General features: G+C 33.8%; 1 protein-coding gene across 1 annotated transcript; it reads left to right on the forward strand.

Annotated features, from left to right (window-relative positions):
• On the forward strand, positions 2,030–6,854 carry LOC109349994 (NAC domain-containing protein 7-like). The gene is made up of 4 exons (XM_019591090.1): positions 2,030–2,728; positions 4,335–4,517; positions 4,732–5,003; positions 6,048–6,854. Exons 2-4 carry the CDS (start codon positions 4,358–4,360, stop codon positions 6,654–6,656), a joined length of 1,041 nt encoding a protein of 346 aa, XP_019446635.1. The 5' UTR covers positions 2,030–2,728; positions 4,335–4,357; the 3' UTR covers positions 6,657–6,854.

Below are 19,764 nucleotides of genomic sequence, written 5' to 3' on the forward strand. Positions count from 1 at the left end.
CACCACCTCTTGGCCTTATAAGCCATGATTCAAGCCTTGTTTGCAAGCTTCACAAGTCTTTATATGGCCTCAAACAAGCTAGTCGTGAGTGGCATACTATCCTATCCTCCAAATTAGTTTCATTAGGCTACATTCACTCTACTGCTGACCAAGCATTATTTACCAAGAAAACTTCAACTTCTTTTACTGCAATTCTTGTTTATGTAGATGATATGGTTTTAACTGGCAATAACATGACTGAAATTAACTATGTAAAATCTGTTTTGGACAAATCCTTCAAAATCAAAAATTTGGGCAATCTTAGATATTTCCTTGGATTAGAAATAGCTAGATCAAAAACTGGCATACACATGAACCAAAGAAAATATGCTCTCTCATTATTAGAAGATACAAGTTCCTTAGCTACAAAGCCTACTGCTACTCCTTTTGATCCTGCTATCAAATGACAACTTCACAAAGGCACTCCTCTACAAGATGCTGCATCCTACAGAAGATTGGTTGGTAGACTACTCTATCTAACCATTTCCAGACCAGATATCAGCTATGCAATCCAACAATTGAGTCTCTTCATGGCCAACCCTCTGGATTCTCATCACAAAGCTGCCTTAAGGGTCTTACATTACCTCAAGAGCTCACCTGCCCAGGGACTTTTCTTCTCCTCTAACTCGATACCAAGAATAATTGTAATCATTATTATAATTATATTATTAAGATTGTGGTTATTGTAATGTCAATTATAACTATTATAATATAAATATTTAAGTTTGATATAGTCTAATGTAACTAGACATAGTTCGATGAGGTTACATTGTAATTTGATGCAATCATATTGTGAAATCACTATAACCCAAATGTTATGGGGTAAAGTAGTCCATGATTTAAAACAATGTCTCATTCTATAGATGTGTATACATTTCATTATCTTTATCAGAAAAAAGTATTATTATTTTCATACATAATTTCATTAATTACATGAAAGTTGAAACACCAAGGAGAAAAGAACAACAAAACAAAACTCTAGTTAAAGGTTTCAATGCTTCTTAAGATAAACTGACTTTATTACGGATGAGTGTTCCAGAAGCTTACCTCATCTTAGTGTTCAATTGATGATGATCCTTTACTTTTACTATTTATGATCACTTTATTACACAGTTTTCTTTGTTTATTCTTATAATCAATTCAATCTTTGACGACAAAGCATGGTGATTCATCTAGAATAAGTGAAGAACCAGTGATCCCGGTATTATTATGATGATAACTACTAAATACTATAAATTTTCAAAGTCTGATCGTGTGCACCACGCGGTATATATGGACTCAACTTACAAACGCATAGGAATACTACTCAACAACAAAGATAAAGAATTAATGGGATACAAACAAAGAAAAAATAAAATAAAATGATACCTATGTGTATCCTTTTTAGTTATAATGAGGTTATATTTCTACTTTTATAATTCCAAAAAAAATTTCTCTCTACTATTAGAGAGATCTTATTCGAAGAATAGAAGGAATGTATAACAATTTATAAGGTGCTTCTATCATTTTTAAATTATTTATAACATTTTTATTCAACTTACAATCTCCCATTCAAGCATGAATACGATATTTAATGGTATAACCCGCTTTCCCAACAAGCTAGTCACAAATGCTTTTTTCAAACTTGCATCCATATTATACATGATCTTTAATGGAATACATTGTCTAGTCACAATATATTGTCAGGAGAAATTTGAGACAAGGGACCATACAAAAGCTTAGCTATAACTAAATCAACAACTCTGATACTAGTTATTAAGAAATTGGGAAACCTAAGCCGAGGAGATTTACAAATAATTGGTCATACAACAAATAAGAACCTAATAAACAAAAACATTATATTTGGATCAAAAAGCTTAGGTCAATATCTTTTCCAAATTATGCAAATTTAGCCAATGTAAAAGTTCAATAAATTCACATTTTAAATCTCTAAAACATCATTCCCATTCACCCTCACGGTTGATCTTTGTTGCATTCTCTCTTCCTGCTACTCACCACATCAAACGTTAACACTACACCATTCTTTCTTGTCTCTATCATTTGCTAGTGGGTGGAATTAAAAGCAATCATTCTTCCTCTTTCTCTCTTTCTCAAGCCGTTTTTAGCGCCACACTTTTATGATAAGTTTTATGGCCTAGCTAGCTTTTCCAGCAATCTAGCTCTAGCTCCATCTCTCACCAGATAAGGAGAGAGAAACTCTAAAGAGAGTGAAAGTGTATTAGGGTTTTCATATTTCTATCATTTCATAATCTTTTGCTTCCTATTTAACCCTACCTCATCTCCGATTTTCCATTCCTGAAACTCTTCTTTCCTTTTTCCTTTTTCCATTTTCTTCACTTTGATCTCTTCCCCTTTATAGTACCCCTTGGGATCTGATCTCTCTCTTTGGATTACAATATACTAGAATCAGTTTGAGCAAGGAGAGGATCATTCAGTTCAATTCCCGAGGATAATCACACTTAACCTTCCACTTTTCTTTTCTTGTCTTTTTTGTCGATTTGTGTCTCCCTGGCATGCTTTTCTTTCAGTGCTGTTTTTTTTGTCTGATTCATTGGATTTGAGAAAGTTACTACAAAAAGGTTGATGATAAAGGTTTACACAACTTTATTGTCGATGTTCTAGTGTTGTAAACGTATCAGATCTGCACAGGTGTTCTACTTGGAGTCCTTACATAGTGCAATATATTAAGGTTGTTCTTTTCTCATCAGTTAGTGTATCTTGTGTTTTATGCATTCCTCCATATCGATCTAATATATATTATTTTCAGGTTTGGCTTCTTGCTTTGTATCTTGTTTATAGTGTATATTATCAAGTGAATGTTTCTAAATTATTATCCATGTATTAAATATTAATGTTGGATCAATTTCTTTATGATTCAAGTCAAAACATAGTCCAAAAGATTAATTAAAGACAACTAAAAGACAAGGAGAAGTGGTTGTCAAATGCTAATGTCACTTACATTAAATCTTTGATATGACCTTGATCTATGTTTCGGTTAGAGTTTACTTCATCAGCACCAACCTCCAAATCATGCTTTTACTTTTTCTTTTCCTTGTCTTCTTTATTCCTTTTTTAGTATAACAACTAACACCTGAACAGTCCATTGTTTTTTGCATTATTTGATGATACTTTTAAAATAGTTTGAACAAGTAGCTTCTAAGTCATGTTTGCCTTCTATACTTTGTTATATTTTGAGTGCTCTATCAATTTTTTGTAGGCTAGAAAAGCTAAATGTTCGGTGCTATATATCATAGAACATCATTCACTGCTTCATACCACCCCATAATTGCATTGTAAAAAGTGCACCTTCTATATGGCGTGCTAAAACCTATATAGTTTAATCTTTCTTTAGTAAGAAAAATTGAGAAAGATTTTACAAGGTAAATGTATTGAATATCACGTATGCCTATATGTTAAACAATTACTTAAATAGTTAAATCACCCTATTATTTTTATTGAGTTTTTATCATTTTATTTTGAAGTACAATTTCAAATGATGCATGATTAATAAATGGATATATATGTAGGAAAAACAATGTATAAGTAATTTTGTTAAATTATTTTTATTGCTGTACGTACTATCATTTCTTCTTTTTTGATTCCTTCTATTTCCAACTCAATACATGTATAAGTAATTGGAGAGAATCAGAGGTGTGCATTTGTCTTCTATAATTTTATTAATTAAATAAACGTTGTAATTATTTGCTTCATGAATACTTATTAGTATAATAAGACTTATATTAATTAATTATATTTTTCTTTGCAATTCATTGGACCAATTAACATGTAGTTCGATGATACAAATCTCAGGATAATTCAAATCGACTTTGAATTCATTGTGATTGTTTCTTTCGTACATCCTTCTAGTGAATTATATTTGTAAATGCAATATTTATATCGCAAAATTAATTTGTTAAAAGATGATGTGTTTTATATTTCTCTCAAACCTGGAAGCATGCATATGTCTGTGCCTAACTTGCCTTAGGTCAATCAAGAGGTACAAAATAATTTTATACTCATCAATCTTACTGCTTAATATATATGCATTACGTAGTGTATAATTTCTTTTCTTCTTTTATCTTCTTTGACTCTCTTTTATCTTTTTTTTTGTTTTACTTGGACTAGTTATACTTTCATAGTGCTTCAGTCAGCACTATCATTATTTCATGTTCTCCTTTGTTTGCAATGTTGTTTTGAAGATTTTTGTACAATTTTAAACCTTGCATGCATACATACTTAACTTTATATTTATATGAAAGTTGATCTTATTAATTTTTGTTGTTTCAAATATAAAGGTACAAATTGTTTCGGAACAGATATGAATACATTTTCACATGTTCCTCCCGGCTTTCGGTTTCACCCAACCGATGAAGAACTTGTTGATTACTATCTTAGGAAAAAGGTAACATCTAAAAGGATTGATGTAGATGTCATCAAAGATGTGGATCTCTATAAAATTGAACCATGGGATCTTCAAGGTACTAAGCTTTTTATGTGTCATTTGTAACCATATGTGGTTGATATCTCATTTTAGGCTAATTTGGTAGGTAGATATATCATTAATCTTATGCCATGTAACGTTGAAATTTCAATTGGGATCACTAACACTAATTTAAAACCCCAAGCCTCATATATAAGAATTTTTCATGCATATTATTATTATAAACTAACAATTGTTATTTCTATGAACAGAATTATGCAAAATAGGAACCAATGAACAAAGTGACTGGTATTTCTTTAGTCATAAGGATAAGAAGTATCCAACTGGAACTCGTACAAATAGAGCTACAAAAGCTGGATTTTGGAAAGCCACAGGAAGAGATAAGGCAATATACACTAAACATTGCCTCATTGGGATGAGAAAGACTCTAGTCTTTTATAAAGGAAGAGCTCCAAATGGACAAAAATCTGATTGGATCATGCATGAGTATCGGCTAGAAACTAATGAAAATGGAACTACTCCGGTAATTATACCTCATACCTTTTCTTTCTCTTTTTCCTCTACTCATAAAATCGATAACACTTATTATACGAAGTGTTGTACAATATACCATCACTTGTTTTTTACTATTCAATAAAATCAATATTACATACTACAAAAAATATCGTTGAATTGTGCGACTCATTAAATCAACACTTGCAATATGGAAGGGCATAGAATTGTTTCATATTTTTATTATCATTGGCATTAACAATATTTGCTACACGGAGCATAATAAAATTTATAGCCCAGAGCTCCATCCAACAATTAACAAAATTTGCACATATAAATGTTGTTAAAACTCAATTCTAACTTAATGTTTGGTCTATGCTATTACCTATGCATTTTGGTTAATAGTTGAAGTAGATATTATTTGGACAAAGATTCAAGCATTCCTTCAGTTGCAAGGCACTCAATATGTTCCTGAACCAATATGATACTCTCCCCCTAAATTTTGTTAGCTTCTTATAATTAACTATATCATCTAAAGTCGCATAAATTATATATTAAATGATCTGTACCATTGGTGCCAAACACATGGAAAAACCATTCATGCATTAGTCATAATTTATTTAAAATTGACTATTTAAATGTGTTTGTAACCAAGGTATGGTACAATGCAATAATTAATTGTAGTTGCAACCAATCCTAATTTTTTCACACTTAAATGGTTTTATACCATTGGATGTAAGTCTCCTATTGAGCGTCTTGTTCTCTTAAGTATAAATTAAATATTTATTAGACTAATTACTAATTGATTTTGAGATAAAACCTAATTGATATTATAGATAGAACTCAACTTTTTGATTATCATAGGGCAAACAATACCCTTTTATGTTAACTCTTTGACTGGTTGGACATGTTTTTGTAATGGGGATATGTTGAGAAGTAAGTTTCATATTGTTTGTCTCATCCTCATAGACATGATTTTAATACGTGATAACTCCTCTAATTGCCAAATAATTTTGAGATGAAACATCTACACATGTGCTCAGGTTAAGGTTAATTTTTCTTACAATTGTTCCAGGAAGAAGGCTGGGTTGTATGTAGAGTGTTCAAGAAGAGAATGCCAACAATGAGAAAAGTGGGAGAGTATGAGTCATGGTATGATGATCAAGTTTCCTTAATGCAAGATCTTGAATTTCCAAGGCCAATCTATCACCACCCTACTTATGCATCACCATACCAACAACATAGTCATCACTGCAAGGGAGAGCTGGAATTGCAATACAACATGCCCCATGATGCTAATTTCCTACAACTTCCACAGCTAGAAAGCCCTAAAGTTCCTTATGGTAACTTTGATAGTAGTAATAGCAATGGAACTACGACATTGCAATTCTCATCTCTGATACAAGAAGATCAGGCACAGACACAACATTGCCATCATCACCAAAATCTGCACTCGATTTATGGTAACAATGATGAAGCTGCAGCGGAACAAGTGACTGATTGGCGAGTACTTGACAAATTTGTTGCTTCCCAGCTAAGTAACGATCAAAATGCTTCCAATGCAGCTATTCTCCATGTTGCTGAACAAATTACTATGCTCGCAAACGGATCGAAAAGGGCTCAAACTTCACAGGAATATGCTTCAACACCCACCTCCAGTGACCAGAATGACCTGTGGAAGTGAAAATATATAAATAACTATAAGATGCATAATACTAATAATATGAAGCACAGTCTAATATTGGAAAAAAGACCAGTGTTGGTGTACATGATAAAGCCAAATATATTACATATCCTGAGCTATTGAATTTGAACCTAAGGAGTATATGGATGGAATTAATGTATTCACTATAATACTAGGCAATTATTCAGATGCCTGAAATGTGCCTGTAGCACAAACATAGTACTTTGAATATATATATACTAGGCTGCATAATGCAGAGGGTGGTGGTGGAACGAATTATGTGAATGATAAAATGTGTATTTGTTTATTACAGATTAATTTGCGTTTACAAATTAAAGTTATTCTCAGATCAGTCCACCTACTACTTTCAAGAAAAAGTAGTGAGAAAATTGAATTTAGAGGGAAGTTAGAGAAATTTGAATTCTTTTTTCTTCTTCTAAAAGTGGCAATTGTAACTACAAATGTGTATGAATTGGGCTAATTTTTTGCAAGTATATACAACTTTACATATATAATGTAATAAATCTAAATCAAACATACAAAACCGGGGTATCTTTTGAAAGTAAGTACAATTTTCCATATAGAATGTAATAAATATGAAACTTTGAAATGTTAGATATATAAATCATGACATGGTCTGATGGTTATGATGGAGGAGTGAAAGATGTTGTGAGTTCGAGTCTGACTAATAACAAATTTAAAAAAATAAAAAAGGAGTTGCAAAGTGGTTCGATAGTTAGGGGTAGAGTGAAGGAGATTGAGGCAACAAATACTAAAATTGTACCAAAATAGAAAATACCATTTGAAGTTAATCTTTTGCATGAATTTGGACGTTGGAAACTTAAACTCCATAAATAACATACATAACCAGGGTTTTAAATCATGGCTATAATTATATTATGTCGCAGTTCATCACAACAGTAATTGTAGCTTGATGTTGCCAATGTAGATGAGTTTGATGCTACAACCAAAATACTATGGACGCATCCACATTCCAAAACTCAACCTAAAACCATATCAATAGCATTGTAATAACATTCAATACAAGAAGTAGGATCAATAATTTGATGAGAGAGAAAGAGAGAGAGAGAGAGAGAGGGAGAGTGGGAGAAGGTGAAAGGGTGAGGGGGAAGGCCCCTATAAGTTTCAAGGAAAAAGGAAAGGAGGTGTGCGTTGAGGAAGGTTTCAGGAGATTGTGGGTTGTGCACAATTTGAAGGTCGGTGAAAATGTGAGAGCTACTCCTAATGGTTCTTCCCTAGGGATAAGAAAAGATAGATTTTATCCTAGAAGGTATCTTAAAGCTCTTCAAAAAAACTCTATCTTTTTCTTCTTCACAAATTTCCCAGACTCTTTGGGGACTACGGATATGTGGAAAGAATTTTCTAGATGGGCTCTAGTAGGTGACGTCTTCATTCCTAAGAAGAGAGATAGGAGGGGGAGGAGGTTTGAGTCTGTAAGATTCAAAGAAGTGGAGGATGTAGATATTCTAAAAGAAAAATTAGGAAACTTCTGGATTGGACTCTATAAAGTGATTGTGAACACTCCAAGGTTTTAGAGAAATTCTGGCTCCTTTGAAGAGAATTTGATAGGAAAAAAGGGAGCCATTTACCCAGGTTGGCCTTAAAGGTTCAATAATGGGAGATTCAGAAAGGAGAGTTATTAAAAAGTGGTGGCTGGTGTTGATAAATCCTGGAAGCAGGTGCTTCTTTTATGTAACAATCATGGTGACTTGGATGGGCCTGATAAGTCGATATGTTGCTTGTTTTTTAAGGTTCCTGAGGAGAACAAGGTTTGGATGAAGCGCTCTTTGGTTGGAGAACTAAGAAGAGTATATCTTGCTGAAAGTTTTCATGTTTTGCTGGCTAAAGAATGATTCCCCTCTGTCAAAGCTTTCTCACTTGGTGGGAGACGAGTTCTATTGAAAGGTGTTAATCTTGAAGACATTGAAGAGTTGAAGAATGAAGGTAGACAGTGGTGCGACTCTATATTCTCTAAGTTGGATGTGTGGTCCAATTTCGATGAAAGTGTTGAAAGGTTTGTTTGGATTAAGTGCCTTGGTGTTTTGGTGATAGCTTGGTGTGAAAATTTATTCATAATGTTGGCAGAGTCGTTGGGGACCTTTGTGAAACTTGATGAATGAACTAATGTGAAAGATAGACTAGAAGTTGATAGATTTATGATTTCTTCAAAGGTATTGACATGCATTGATGCGGTACGAAAGGTAGAGATAGATGATAAGATCTATAATATAAGGATGGTGGAAGAGAAGTGTGTTCATCTTGCATCCAGCTCTGTGTGTGGAGGTGTGAGCAATGAGGAGGATGAGGATTCAAGTGGAGATGAATCTTGGCCGGAGAAGAATTATTGTTAGGGAGAAAATTTGTTGGTTGAAGGGGATGAAGATGACGTGGATGAGGTTGAAAAAATTCCTAGGGAGGAGGACATGTCTCCTCTAACCCTTTTGGTGATAATAGGAAAAAATGGTAGTAGGGAACTCTGTGCCTTTTTCCTGTCCTAAATAGCATGCTCCGACTTTTGTTGGGAAAATCTTTGTTTCAAACAAACTAAAGATAAAGGTAAAGAGTTGGCTAAGGATTAAAAGGTGAATTGTAATTCTGGAGGAGTCCATTGAAAAACACGATGGAGAGGGACCAGAGATTATTACCAGTTAGTTGTTGTAGGGAAGGAAAAGACAAAGTTCCAGATAAAGGAAGGCTTGTAGAAGAAGATAAGTTGTCTAGAATAAAGGGTCACAACTTTATTAATTTTAGTTCCGGAAATGTTAGTGAAAAATAAAAAAATGGGCCCTTCTTTGGAGGCCCATCAGGTTTTAAACCAGGTTGAAGATGATTTGCTCTCTAATAAAGAAATTTCTAATTGTGGGCCTATTTGTAATAAAGACCTCTTTATTGGCTTGGGGTCTTTAACAAAGAAATCCATCATGGAGAGTGACTCTTCCTCAATTAATCTGAGCTTATCTCTTTGTGAATCTGTTGATAAATCAAAATCCTCTTCAGGAAGACAAGGAAGACCTAAGAAAAAAGGGATTACAAGTAAGAGGCTACCAAAATCTTTCTCTAAAACATTGATGATGTTTTCTAGAGGGAATTCAAAGAAGATAAAGAAGAAGTGTTCAAAGAAAAAGTCAAAATCGCTGGATGTGTTTACTGAAGGTGCTTCAATTCATGTGGATTCGTCCATTAGCAACTCTATTTCAGATTCTCATGTCAGGAAGGTAAATAAACTTCTCCTTTCTCAAGGAATTAGCCAAACTGGAAAACTATGGGATATTGGAAAAAAATTGGGTATTTCTTTTGAAGGTAAGGGTGAAAAGATTATTAAGAATATAGAAGACATCCAAGAGAGGGATAGGATTGGGTCCAGTTCAACTAATCATAGGGTCCAGTCTGGTAATCCATGATTTGTGCAACCATCAATATTAGGGGGTTAAGGAGGAATGTAAAAAGAAGAGAGGTGAAGAATTTAATCTGGGATAATGATTTAGATTTTATTGCTATTCAAGAAACAAAATTAGAGGTGGTGGAGGACTAGTTGAGTAGATCTTTGTGGAGTACTAACGATTGTGATTGATATTTTAATCCTTCCGTGGGGAGGTCTGTGGGTATTCTCAATGTGTGGGATAGTTTAAAATTGAAGAAAGTTGTTTTGATTCACGGTGAGGGGTTTCTAGCTGTGAGAAGTTATTGGTTTAATGGTAATGTCATGTGTGGTTAATATTTATTCTCCTTACAATTTTGTTCAGAAGAGACAATCGTGGGATGAGCTATGTGTCCTTTACGAGTCTTTGGGTAATATGTCTGTTTGCCTCCTCGGTGATTTCAATTCAATTAGAGATTTATCCGAGAGGAGAAGTATGGTGGATGTGGAATATAAGGTGTTATCATGTGGTCCTACTCCTTTTCGTTTCAATAACTATTGGTTACATCATAAGGATTTTAATTCTTTTATATCAGATTACTGTAATGACTTTTAGGTTAGTGGTTGGGCGGCTTATGTCCTAAAGAAGAAGCTTTGGCTTCTTAAGATAGGCTTAACTAAGTGGAACAAATCTACGTTTGAGTGTTTGGATAATCAGTTGAAAAATTTAAATGTTTAATTAAAAACCTTTGACATGTTATGTGAATCCGGTGTTTTATCACATGTCCAATTGCAGTCTAAGAATAAAATTTGTGCAGATCGGTGGATGGTCTCTCAGTTGTAGAATAGTCTACTTCACCATAAAGCAAGATCCAAGTGGCTCAAAGAAGTGGATACTAATTCAAAATTCTTTCCTTCTTGTATCAAAAGTAGAAGAATGAGGAATCAGACTTTGGGGGTTAATATTGAGGGCCAGTGGTGTGAGGATGAGAATTCAATTAAACATGACATTACAAATTGCTTTGAATGTTTTTTTGAAGATAATTTAGTGTCTAGGCCAACGTTGGATGAGGTTGTTTTCAGTGAATTATCGATAGAACAATAGATTATGTTGTTGTCTAAGTTTGGGGAAGTTGAGATAAAGGATGCATTTTGGACTTGTGCCTCTGATAAGAGTCCGGGTCCAGATGGTTTTAATTTCAAAATTTCCAAGAGTTTTAGGCACTAATTAAGATTGATATCTTCAATTTTGTTTGGGAGTTCCATAATATTGCAAAATTTCCAAAATGGGTCAACTACTATTTTATTGCTCTAAATCCTAAAATTCTAAATCCTAACAGAATTCAAGACTTCAGACCGATTTCTTTTGTTGGCTCTCCGTGTAAAATTTTGGCCGAGATTATTGCACGAAGGTTGAAATTGGTTATAGCTTCATTAATTTTGTTAACCAAATTGACCTTCATTTCAATTAATCTGAGCTTATCTCTTTGTGAATCTGTTGATAAATCAAAATCCTCTTCAGGAAGACAAGGAAGACCTAAGAAAAAAGGGATTACAAGTAAGAGGCTACCAAAATCTTTCTCTAAAACATTGATGATGTTTTCTAGAGGGAATTCAAAGAAGATAAAGAAGAAGTGTTCAAAGAAAAAGTCAAAATCGCTGGATGTGTTTACTGAAGGTGCTTCAATTCATGTGGATTCGTCCATTAGCAACTCTATTTCAGATTCTCATGTCAGGAAGGTAAATAAACTTCTCCTTTCTCAAGGAATTAGCCAAACTGGAAAACTATGGGATATTGGAAAAAAATTGGGTATTTCTTTTGAAGGTAAGGGTGAAAAGATTATTAAGAATATAGAAGACATCCAAGAGAGGGATAGGATTGGGTCCAGTTCAACTAATCATAGGGTCCAGTCTGGTAATCCATGATTTGTGCAACCATCAATATTAGGGGGTTAAGGAGGAATGTAAAAAGAAGAGAGGTGAAGAATTTAATCTGGGATAATGATTTAGATTTTATTGCTATTCAAGAAACAAAATTAGAGGTGGTGGAGGACTAGTTGAGTAGATCTTTGTGGAGTACTAACGATTGTGATTGATATTTTAATCCTTCCGTGGGGAGGTCTGTGGGTATTCTCAATGTGTGGGATAGTTTAAAATTGAAGAAAGTTGTTTTGATTCACGGTGAGGGGTTTCTAGCTGTGAGAAGTTATTGGTTTAATGGTAATGTCATGTGTGGTTAATATTTATTCTCCTTACAATTTTGTTCAGAAGAGACAATCGTGGGATGAGCTATGTGTCCTTTACGAGTCTTTGGGTAATATGTCTGTTTGCCTCCTCGGTGATTTCAATTCAATTAGAGATTTATCCGAGAGGAGAAGTATGGTGGATGTGGAATATAAGGTGTTATCATGTGGTCCTACTCCTTTTCGTTTCAATAACTATTGGTTACATCATAAGGATTTTAATTCTTTTATATCAGATTACTGTAATGACTTTTAGGTTAGTGGTTGGGCGGCTTATGTCCTAAAGAAGAAGCTTTGGCTTCTTAAGATAGGCTTAACTAAGTGGAACAAATCTACGTTTGAGTGTTTGGATAATCAGTTGAAAAATTTAAATGTTTAATTAAAAACCTTTGACATGTTATGTGAATCCGGTGTTTTATCACATGTCCAATTGCAGTCTAAGAATAAAATTTGTGCAGATCGGTGGATGGTCTCTCAGTTGTAGAATAGTCTACTTCACCATAAAGCAAGATCCAAGTGGCTCAAAGAAGTGGATACTAATTCAAAATTCTTTCCTTCTTGTATCAAAAGTAGAAGAATGAGGAATCAGACTTTGGGGGTTAATATTGAGGGCCAGTGGTGTGAGGATGAGAATTCAATTAAACATGACATTACAAATTGCTTTGAATGTTTTTTTGAAGATAATTTAGTGTCTAGGCCAACGTTGGATGAGGTTGTTTTCAGTGAATTATCGATAGAACAATAGATTATGTTGTTGTCTAAGTTTGGGGAAGTTGAGATAAAGGATGCATTTTGGACTTGTGCCTCTGATAAGAGTCCGGGTCCAGATGGTTTTAATTTCAAAATTTCCAAGAGTTTTAGGCACTAATTAAGATTGATATCTTCAATTTTGTTTGGGAGTTCCATAATATTGCAAAATTTCCAAAATGGGTCAACTACTATTTTATTGCTCTAAATCCTAAAATTCTAAATCCTAACAGAATTCAAGACTTCAGACCGATTTCTTTTGTTGGCTCTCCGTGTAAAATTTTGGCCGAGATTATTGCACGAAGGTTGAAATTGGTTATAGCTTCATTAATTTTGTTAACCAAATTGACCTTCATTAAAAACCATAGTATCCTTGATGTTGTGGTAGTTATTAATGAGGTTATCCACTATGCTAAGAAGTCTAATAATGGCTGCTTATTAATGAAGGTGGATTTTGAAAAATCTTATGATTCAGTTAGTTGGAGCTTCCTAGACTACATGCTTATTAGATTTGATTTTACTATTCAATAGAGAAAATAGATCAATGCTTGTTTATCCCCCACATCAATGTCTGTCCTTATTAATGGTTGTCCGACAAAGCAGTTTTCAGTCTCTAAATGTATTCGTCAGGGAGATCCTATGACACCTTTCCTTTTCTTAATGGTCGTTGAAGGTTTCTCTAGCATTTTGAGACAGGCTCGACATCTTGGGTTGTTTAGTGGTTTCAAGGTGGGGAGACATCATGTGGAAGTATCAGATTTGCAGTTCGCTGATAATACAATAGTGGTCTGGACTCCGAATGTCTCCAATCTCTGTACTTTAAAGAGTATTTTGTGTTGTTTTGAATTAGCTTTTGGTCTCAAGGTTAATTATAAGAAGAGCCATCTATTTGGGGTTAAAGTCTTTGGCAATTTTTTGGGTGCAGCGTCCCATTTCCTTAATTGCAAAATTGGTACTATTCCTTTTTCTTATCTTGGAATTCCTATAGGGGCTAGTCCTAAGAGGTTCTCGACTTGGACCCCCATTATTGAGGCAGTGGCTAACCGTCTAGCTTCTTGGAAACATAGGTTTATCTCTTTTGGTGATAGGGTCATCCTCCTCAATGTGGTTCTTGCTAATATTCATATTTTTTCTTTCTCCATTTAAGGCTCCTAAGGCAGTAGTTTTGTGTTTGGTTAAACTTCAAAGGAAGTTCCTTTTGGGGAAAAAAAGTGGTGGTATGGGGTTTGCGTGGGTAGCGTAGAGTGAGGTTTGCAAACCAAAGAGGTTGGGGGGTTTAGGGGTTAGGAATATTTATGTTTTTAATGAAGCTTTGTTGGATAATTGGAAGTGGTCTTATCTCACTAGTTCTGATGCTTTCTAGGTAAAAGTGATTAAGTCTAAATATGATAGATTGCCTCTTTCTACGAATTCTTTATCGGCGTCGTCTTGGTGGAGCGGGGTGTGTTTGGTGGGGTTGTCTGGTAATTCTAATAGGGGTTGATTTTCCTCTAATGTTGTCATCGTGCTTGGTGATGGCTCACATACACTTTTTTGGGAGGATATTTGGTATGGTCAAGTCCTGTTGAGAGTTGCTTTCCCTCGTATATTTTTGGTGGCTGCTAATAGATTGGCATCTATGTCTGAGGCTGGGGTCTGGAATGATGGTAGACGGGCGCGAGAGATTAGTTGGAGGAGACCTCTTATTGCGTGGGAAATGATTCTAGAAAGGAATCTGTATGAAGCTATTGGCCCGTTTCCTTGTGTTGTTGGTGAATGGGATCAGCTGAGTTGGAGACTAACCTATTAAGGGGTTTTCATGTAAGAATGAAATTGCAACTAAGAGGGGGTGAATTAGTTGACTTAAAATTAAGGCCACTTTTTCTGCAAAATTAAGAGTTAAAGTGTAGCGGAAAATATATGTAGAAATTAAACAAATAAATAATCAAAGAGATAAGGGAGAAGAGAATACACAAGGATTTTTATACTGGTTCACCTTCTTGTCCACCGAAGGCTACGTCTAGTACTCTTGCAGCAAAAGAGATTTCTTCACTAAAGATTATGAGTTGCAATTACAATATCTCACCCCGAGATCTCTATGTACCTTACACACTCCCTAATCCTTATTCACTCTTTGAAAAACATCTTTCCAAGTGATTCTAATCCCCTTTCTTATCACACCTTTGTGAAAGAAAGTATTCTACAATAATAATAAAGAGTGTACAACAATGGCAGATTGCTTTTACAAGTTTGAAAGTAATATAACTTGCAATCCAATCAACTCTTTTGTATACTTAGTAATAATGCTCTTTATAAGTTGGTAAACTTTGAAACACTTTACTTTAAGAAACTTCAGAAAAATCAACTTTGAAAGTTTAAGAACTAGTTGCCAAAAGTGCAGAAAAATAATTTCAGAATGTATGTAAGAGCTTTTAAAATTTGTATGAAGTTGTGTGATTGTGTTGTGAGATTCAATGCCTTTAAATAGACTTTCCAATCACCCATAGTGCCTCTACGAAAAGGGAGGAATAGATTGGAGTGAAGACACATCGTTTGGGATGAAAACCTTTCATTTTGAAATCTAAAATCTGATACAACAACTCTCCGTAATCGATTACAATCAGTGGGTAATTGATTTAACACAAAAATTTTGTCCACTGGGCATTTAAATTCAATTTAGAGTAATCAATTACAGCAAGTGGGTAATCGGTTACTCAACTTCCTTAAAACTGGTAATCTGATACTCAAAGACAATAATGGATTACTCTGATTAGTTTTAAGTTGGATAACTCTTTTCTCACACACGTAACCTTTTACTTAGATGCAGTAACCCGTTACACACTATTTTTGAAAATTGTTTTGAGTATATTGAAGTGTTTCAATTTTCTTTTAAAAATAGTTTGAGCATTACTACTATTGTATATTCAAGAGTATAGGATAGAAGTACCTATTTAGACTTAGACTAATTTGTCTTGAAGCTTTGTCTTCTTTGTCTTCATAAGTATTCTTCCTTTTCTTTTCTTAGTGATGTTGGTGTCTTCATCAAAACCGTGCAAGGCCAGGAGTAAAGATCTTCTTCACACTTCGAAGTTAAATCATCTTAGGAAGTCATCTTAAATGCCCCTCAATCTTCCTTAGCTAATATTCTTAATTTTGTTTGGATTAATTGTGTTCATTCCAAAGTGTGCTGCTTTATTTGAAAAGCGATTAGAGGAAAAGTGGCTAAAAAGTGTGAACTTCAAAAAGATCTCTTATTCACTCTAATGATGATTTGGTCTGTGTGTTTTGTAAAAACTATCTTCAATCTTTAGATCACTTGTTTGTCTCTTGTGTTTTTGCTAAGAATATTTGGAAGTGTGTGTACTCCTAGCTAGGGAAGCAGACCTGCATGCCGAATAATTATATCACTATTTTCCAAATTCAGATGTGTAAAAAAGGGGCAGATCTTTGGTTTATGATTTGGTTTGCTTCTATGTGGTCTATTTGGAAGATAAGAAACAAGTTTATCTTTTGTTCAAAGGAATTTAGTGTTATTCAAATTTTGGACTTCATCCAAATTAGATCTTGGATTTGCTTTTCGGCCAATGTTAAGTCCAATTGCTTTTCTTTTTCTAATTGGTGTATGGACCCGAGGTCTTGTATTTTGGCTTCCTGTTAGCCTCTTTTGGCTTTGTATTAGGTTAACATCCCTTGTGCTTTCTTAATATATTCTTTGCTTAGCAAAAAAAAAAAGAAGCATTGCAATAGATATAACTCATTCCATTGAAGAGGATAGCAGAAAAAGAGTGGCAAAACATTTCAATTGATACAAAAAGATGGAATGAATCCTCTATCCCAAAATCACCATGTCCCCATGTCCATAACCAATTAGTATCCTCCATGTAATGTAAAATATTAATTTGTGTTTTAAAATTTTTCTTTTTAATTAAGTGTCATATTTTCATTGGTCTGTGACAGGAATTAGGATAAAAATAGCAACATGTGATCTCTGTTCCAAAAATATGAGTAGGACAAATGTCCTTTTTAATGGACAATGATCACATTTTTCATAATTGTCCATATGTCCCGAACCAATCAAACTTCATGAAATAAAATTAAAATATTAGTTTTTGTTTTTATAATTTTTCTTTTTAAATGAATGGAGCTTTCGCATTGGATTAAGACACCAAGTGGAACATGAATAAGGACATGTGATCCTCTTCCTTTTTAATAAGTGACTTATCAAACTTGAATCTAATTTAAAAGCCCATTTAAGTCTGAAGTTATTATAATTTGTCAATTTGAGCTAGTTGCATTCACTTAAGCTATTTGGTCAAAATATTATGACACTTTAAACTTATAATTTCTTCTTTACACTTGCTCCTAAGCAAGTAAGCATCGATGTGCGACTAGATAACTTCTAGTAAGCACTTTTTGTAATAACTATATATTTGTGTGTTTTTAATTAGATCCAAAAATGTATATAACAAATTAGTACATAAGAAGTTAAAATGGAAACAAAAAAAATAAAAAAAATTTGGGCACGTCCATTTTATCCTATAGTGAGGGTGATGACTAAAATATAAAGAAAAATTACTCAAAGTACAACAGTTAGCTAAGATGAAAGACCCCAATACCCTATAAATCGCGAATACATGCCCATAGATAGAAAATGAAGAGAACAACTGGGATTGGAGATAAACAAATTTAATTTTCGGAGTTTCCATAATAGTATATCGACCACAATTGTGGTTGCATTAACCATATTTTCCTACAATTATATTAAACCCAACACAACTGCCACAATGATCATAACAATAATTTAGAACATTGTCCTGATATGGCTTGTAAGTATTCAACTACATAGTAGGTTACAAAGATAAGACACACTTTATCAAATTGATCTCCAATTAAGATACTTGTTATTAACCATCCTGAATTCAAAAATACTGTTCTATATCAGCATTCAGCATACTATAATTAAGAGATATTACACACCATTCTCAACACATACCTGAATCTATGTGAAGATGACTCTCAACTCTACGCTAAGAGACTCCTCTATATCTAACACATGCTTCACACAGCTTCAACATAACCAGGCCCAAAATAGAGCCATGCGTTTTAAAGTCCCACCGAATGTGCAAGTCTGTTTTCAAAAGTTCACGGTTTATATACCAATCAAGAATGCAATTCAAAGGAAATAAATAGTTACATATTTGTGTGGCTGTCAATAATGATGACTGTGAAATTCGTTGTGTCGGAATGAAGAATCAAAGTTCCTTTCAATTTCAAGTAATGGCACGACACAATGATGAGGCGTGCTTCCTTCAACTTAATCATAATGCATATTTCAAGTTTTCAACTCAGTCAAATTCACCACTTGCATATAGATAATATAGATAAAGAGATCACACTAAGTCAGAGTTGTCATTCAATAGCGTTTATTTTAGATGTATAACAATGATTTTGGGCGCTTTCTTTTTTATTGCAGTAGTATATGGTCATCATTAAAAGCGTTTCACAAATGTTGTTGTATTGATTATATACCACAACGTAACACAAAAAGCATTGTCATATAGTGCATCAATACAACAGCGCATCGTCCATAAAGCGTTGTCGTATAGTCTTACATAAACAACGCATTTTATAGGTCTTATTAACAACGCTTATGGTTGCGCGGTTGAAGTTCATATATTTAACGGTGCAATAACAGAAAAAAGTTGTTGTATTATTCATAATTTTTCTCAAACAACACCTTAATACGACAACGCATCACACGCATAGCGCTGTTGTATTAATAATGTACAACAATGCTTTCTATAAAAAGCGTTGTTGTAGTTATCCTTTACAACAACGCTTGTTAGGGCTTCCCCTAGAATTTGTTGTTTATTTGTATAAATTAATACATGTGTATGCATTTATTAGCAGAATAGACATTCTCAACAACACAAACATTTATACATTTTGAACAATAAAAATACATTAATACAAGTCAGAAGTTTGTTTTATTAAACATCAATACAATACAAAATACAAACAATGAATATCATGTCAATTATATTTTGACAGAGTACATAATTACAAATAAAAAAATTACAAACAATCAAAATTAAGCTATAATTATACAAAGACTACTTGCATCTACTTTTTCCTTTTTCTTGTAGGGTCATCCTTGTTTGGAGGAACATATTGATTTACCCAAAGCCCTTCATCGTGATCATCTCTTGTATATAAATCATCATCTGTAGTTGGTCCGCTCTCATGCGACTGATATGTCCCAAAAAAAGGGTCATCTTCATCAATATCTTCATATTCTTGGTCATCAATATTATTGACGATTATTTTGTTAGTTAAAAGAACAATGAACCATTTCATATCAGCTGAGTCACTAACATAAAATACTTGTTGAGCTTGTGATGCTAGAAGGATCATCTTTATATCCTGCCCTATTAATATTCACTTGCATGAACCCTAACTCATCAACTCGGAAGCATTGTTGTTATCAACCTACATACAATAAAAACCGGCATCCGAAACATTGTGTAATCCAATTCTCATATGCATTCAATCACTCCAAAGTATGACATGTTCGCATATATTGAGTTTCTATCTTTTGCACTTGACATGTGTAAAGTTCGAGCAACAAGAGTCTTACCACTATTTTGCATTTTACTTTGATCATCTTGTTTTTTCATATAAAATGTGAACCCATTAATTAGGTAACCAGTGTAGGATAAGACATGAAGGCTTGGACCATTGGCTAACCATTTCAATCTTT

The sequence above is a fragment of the Lupinus angustifolius genome, chromosome LG06 (genome assembly GCF_001865875.1).
Source record: "Lupinus angustifolius cultivar Tanjil chromosome LG06, LupAngTanjil_v1.0, whole genome shotgun sequence".
Lineage (NCBI taxonomy): Eukaryota > Viridiplantae > Streptophyta > Magnoliopsida > Fabales > Fabaceae > Lupinus > Lupinus angustifolius.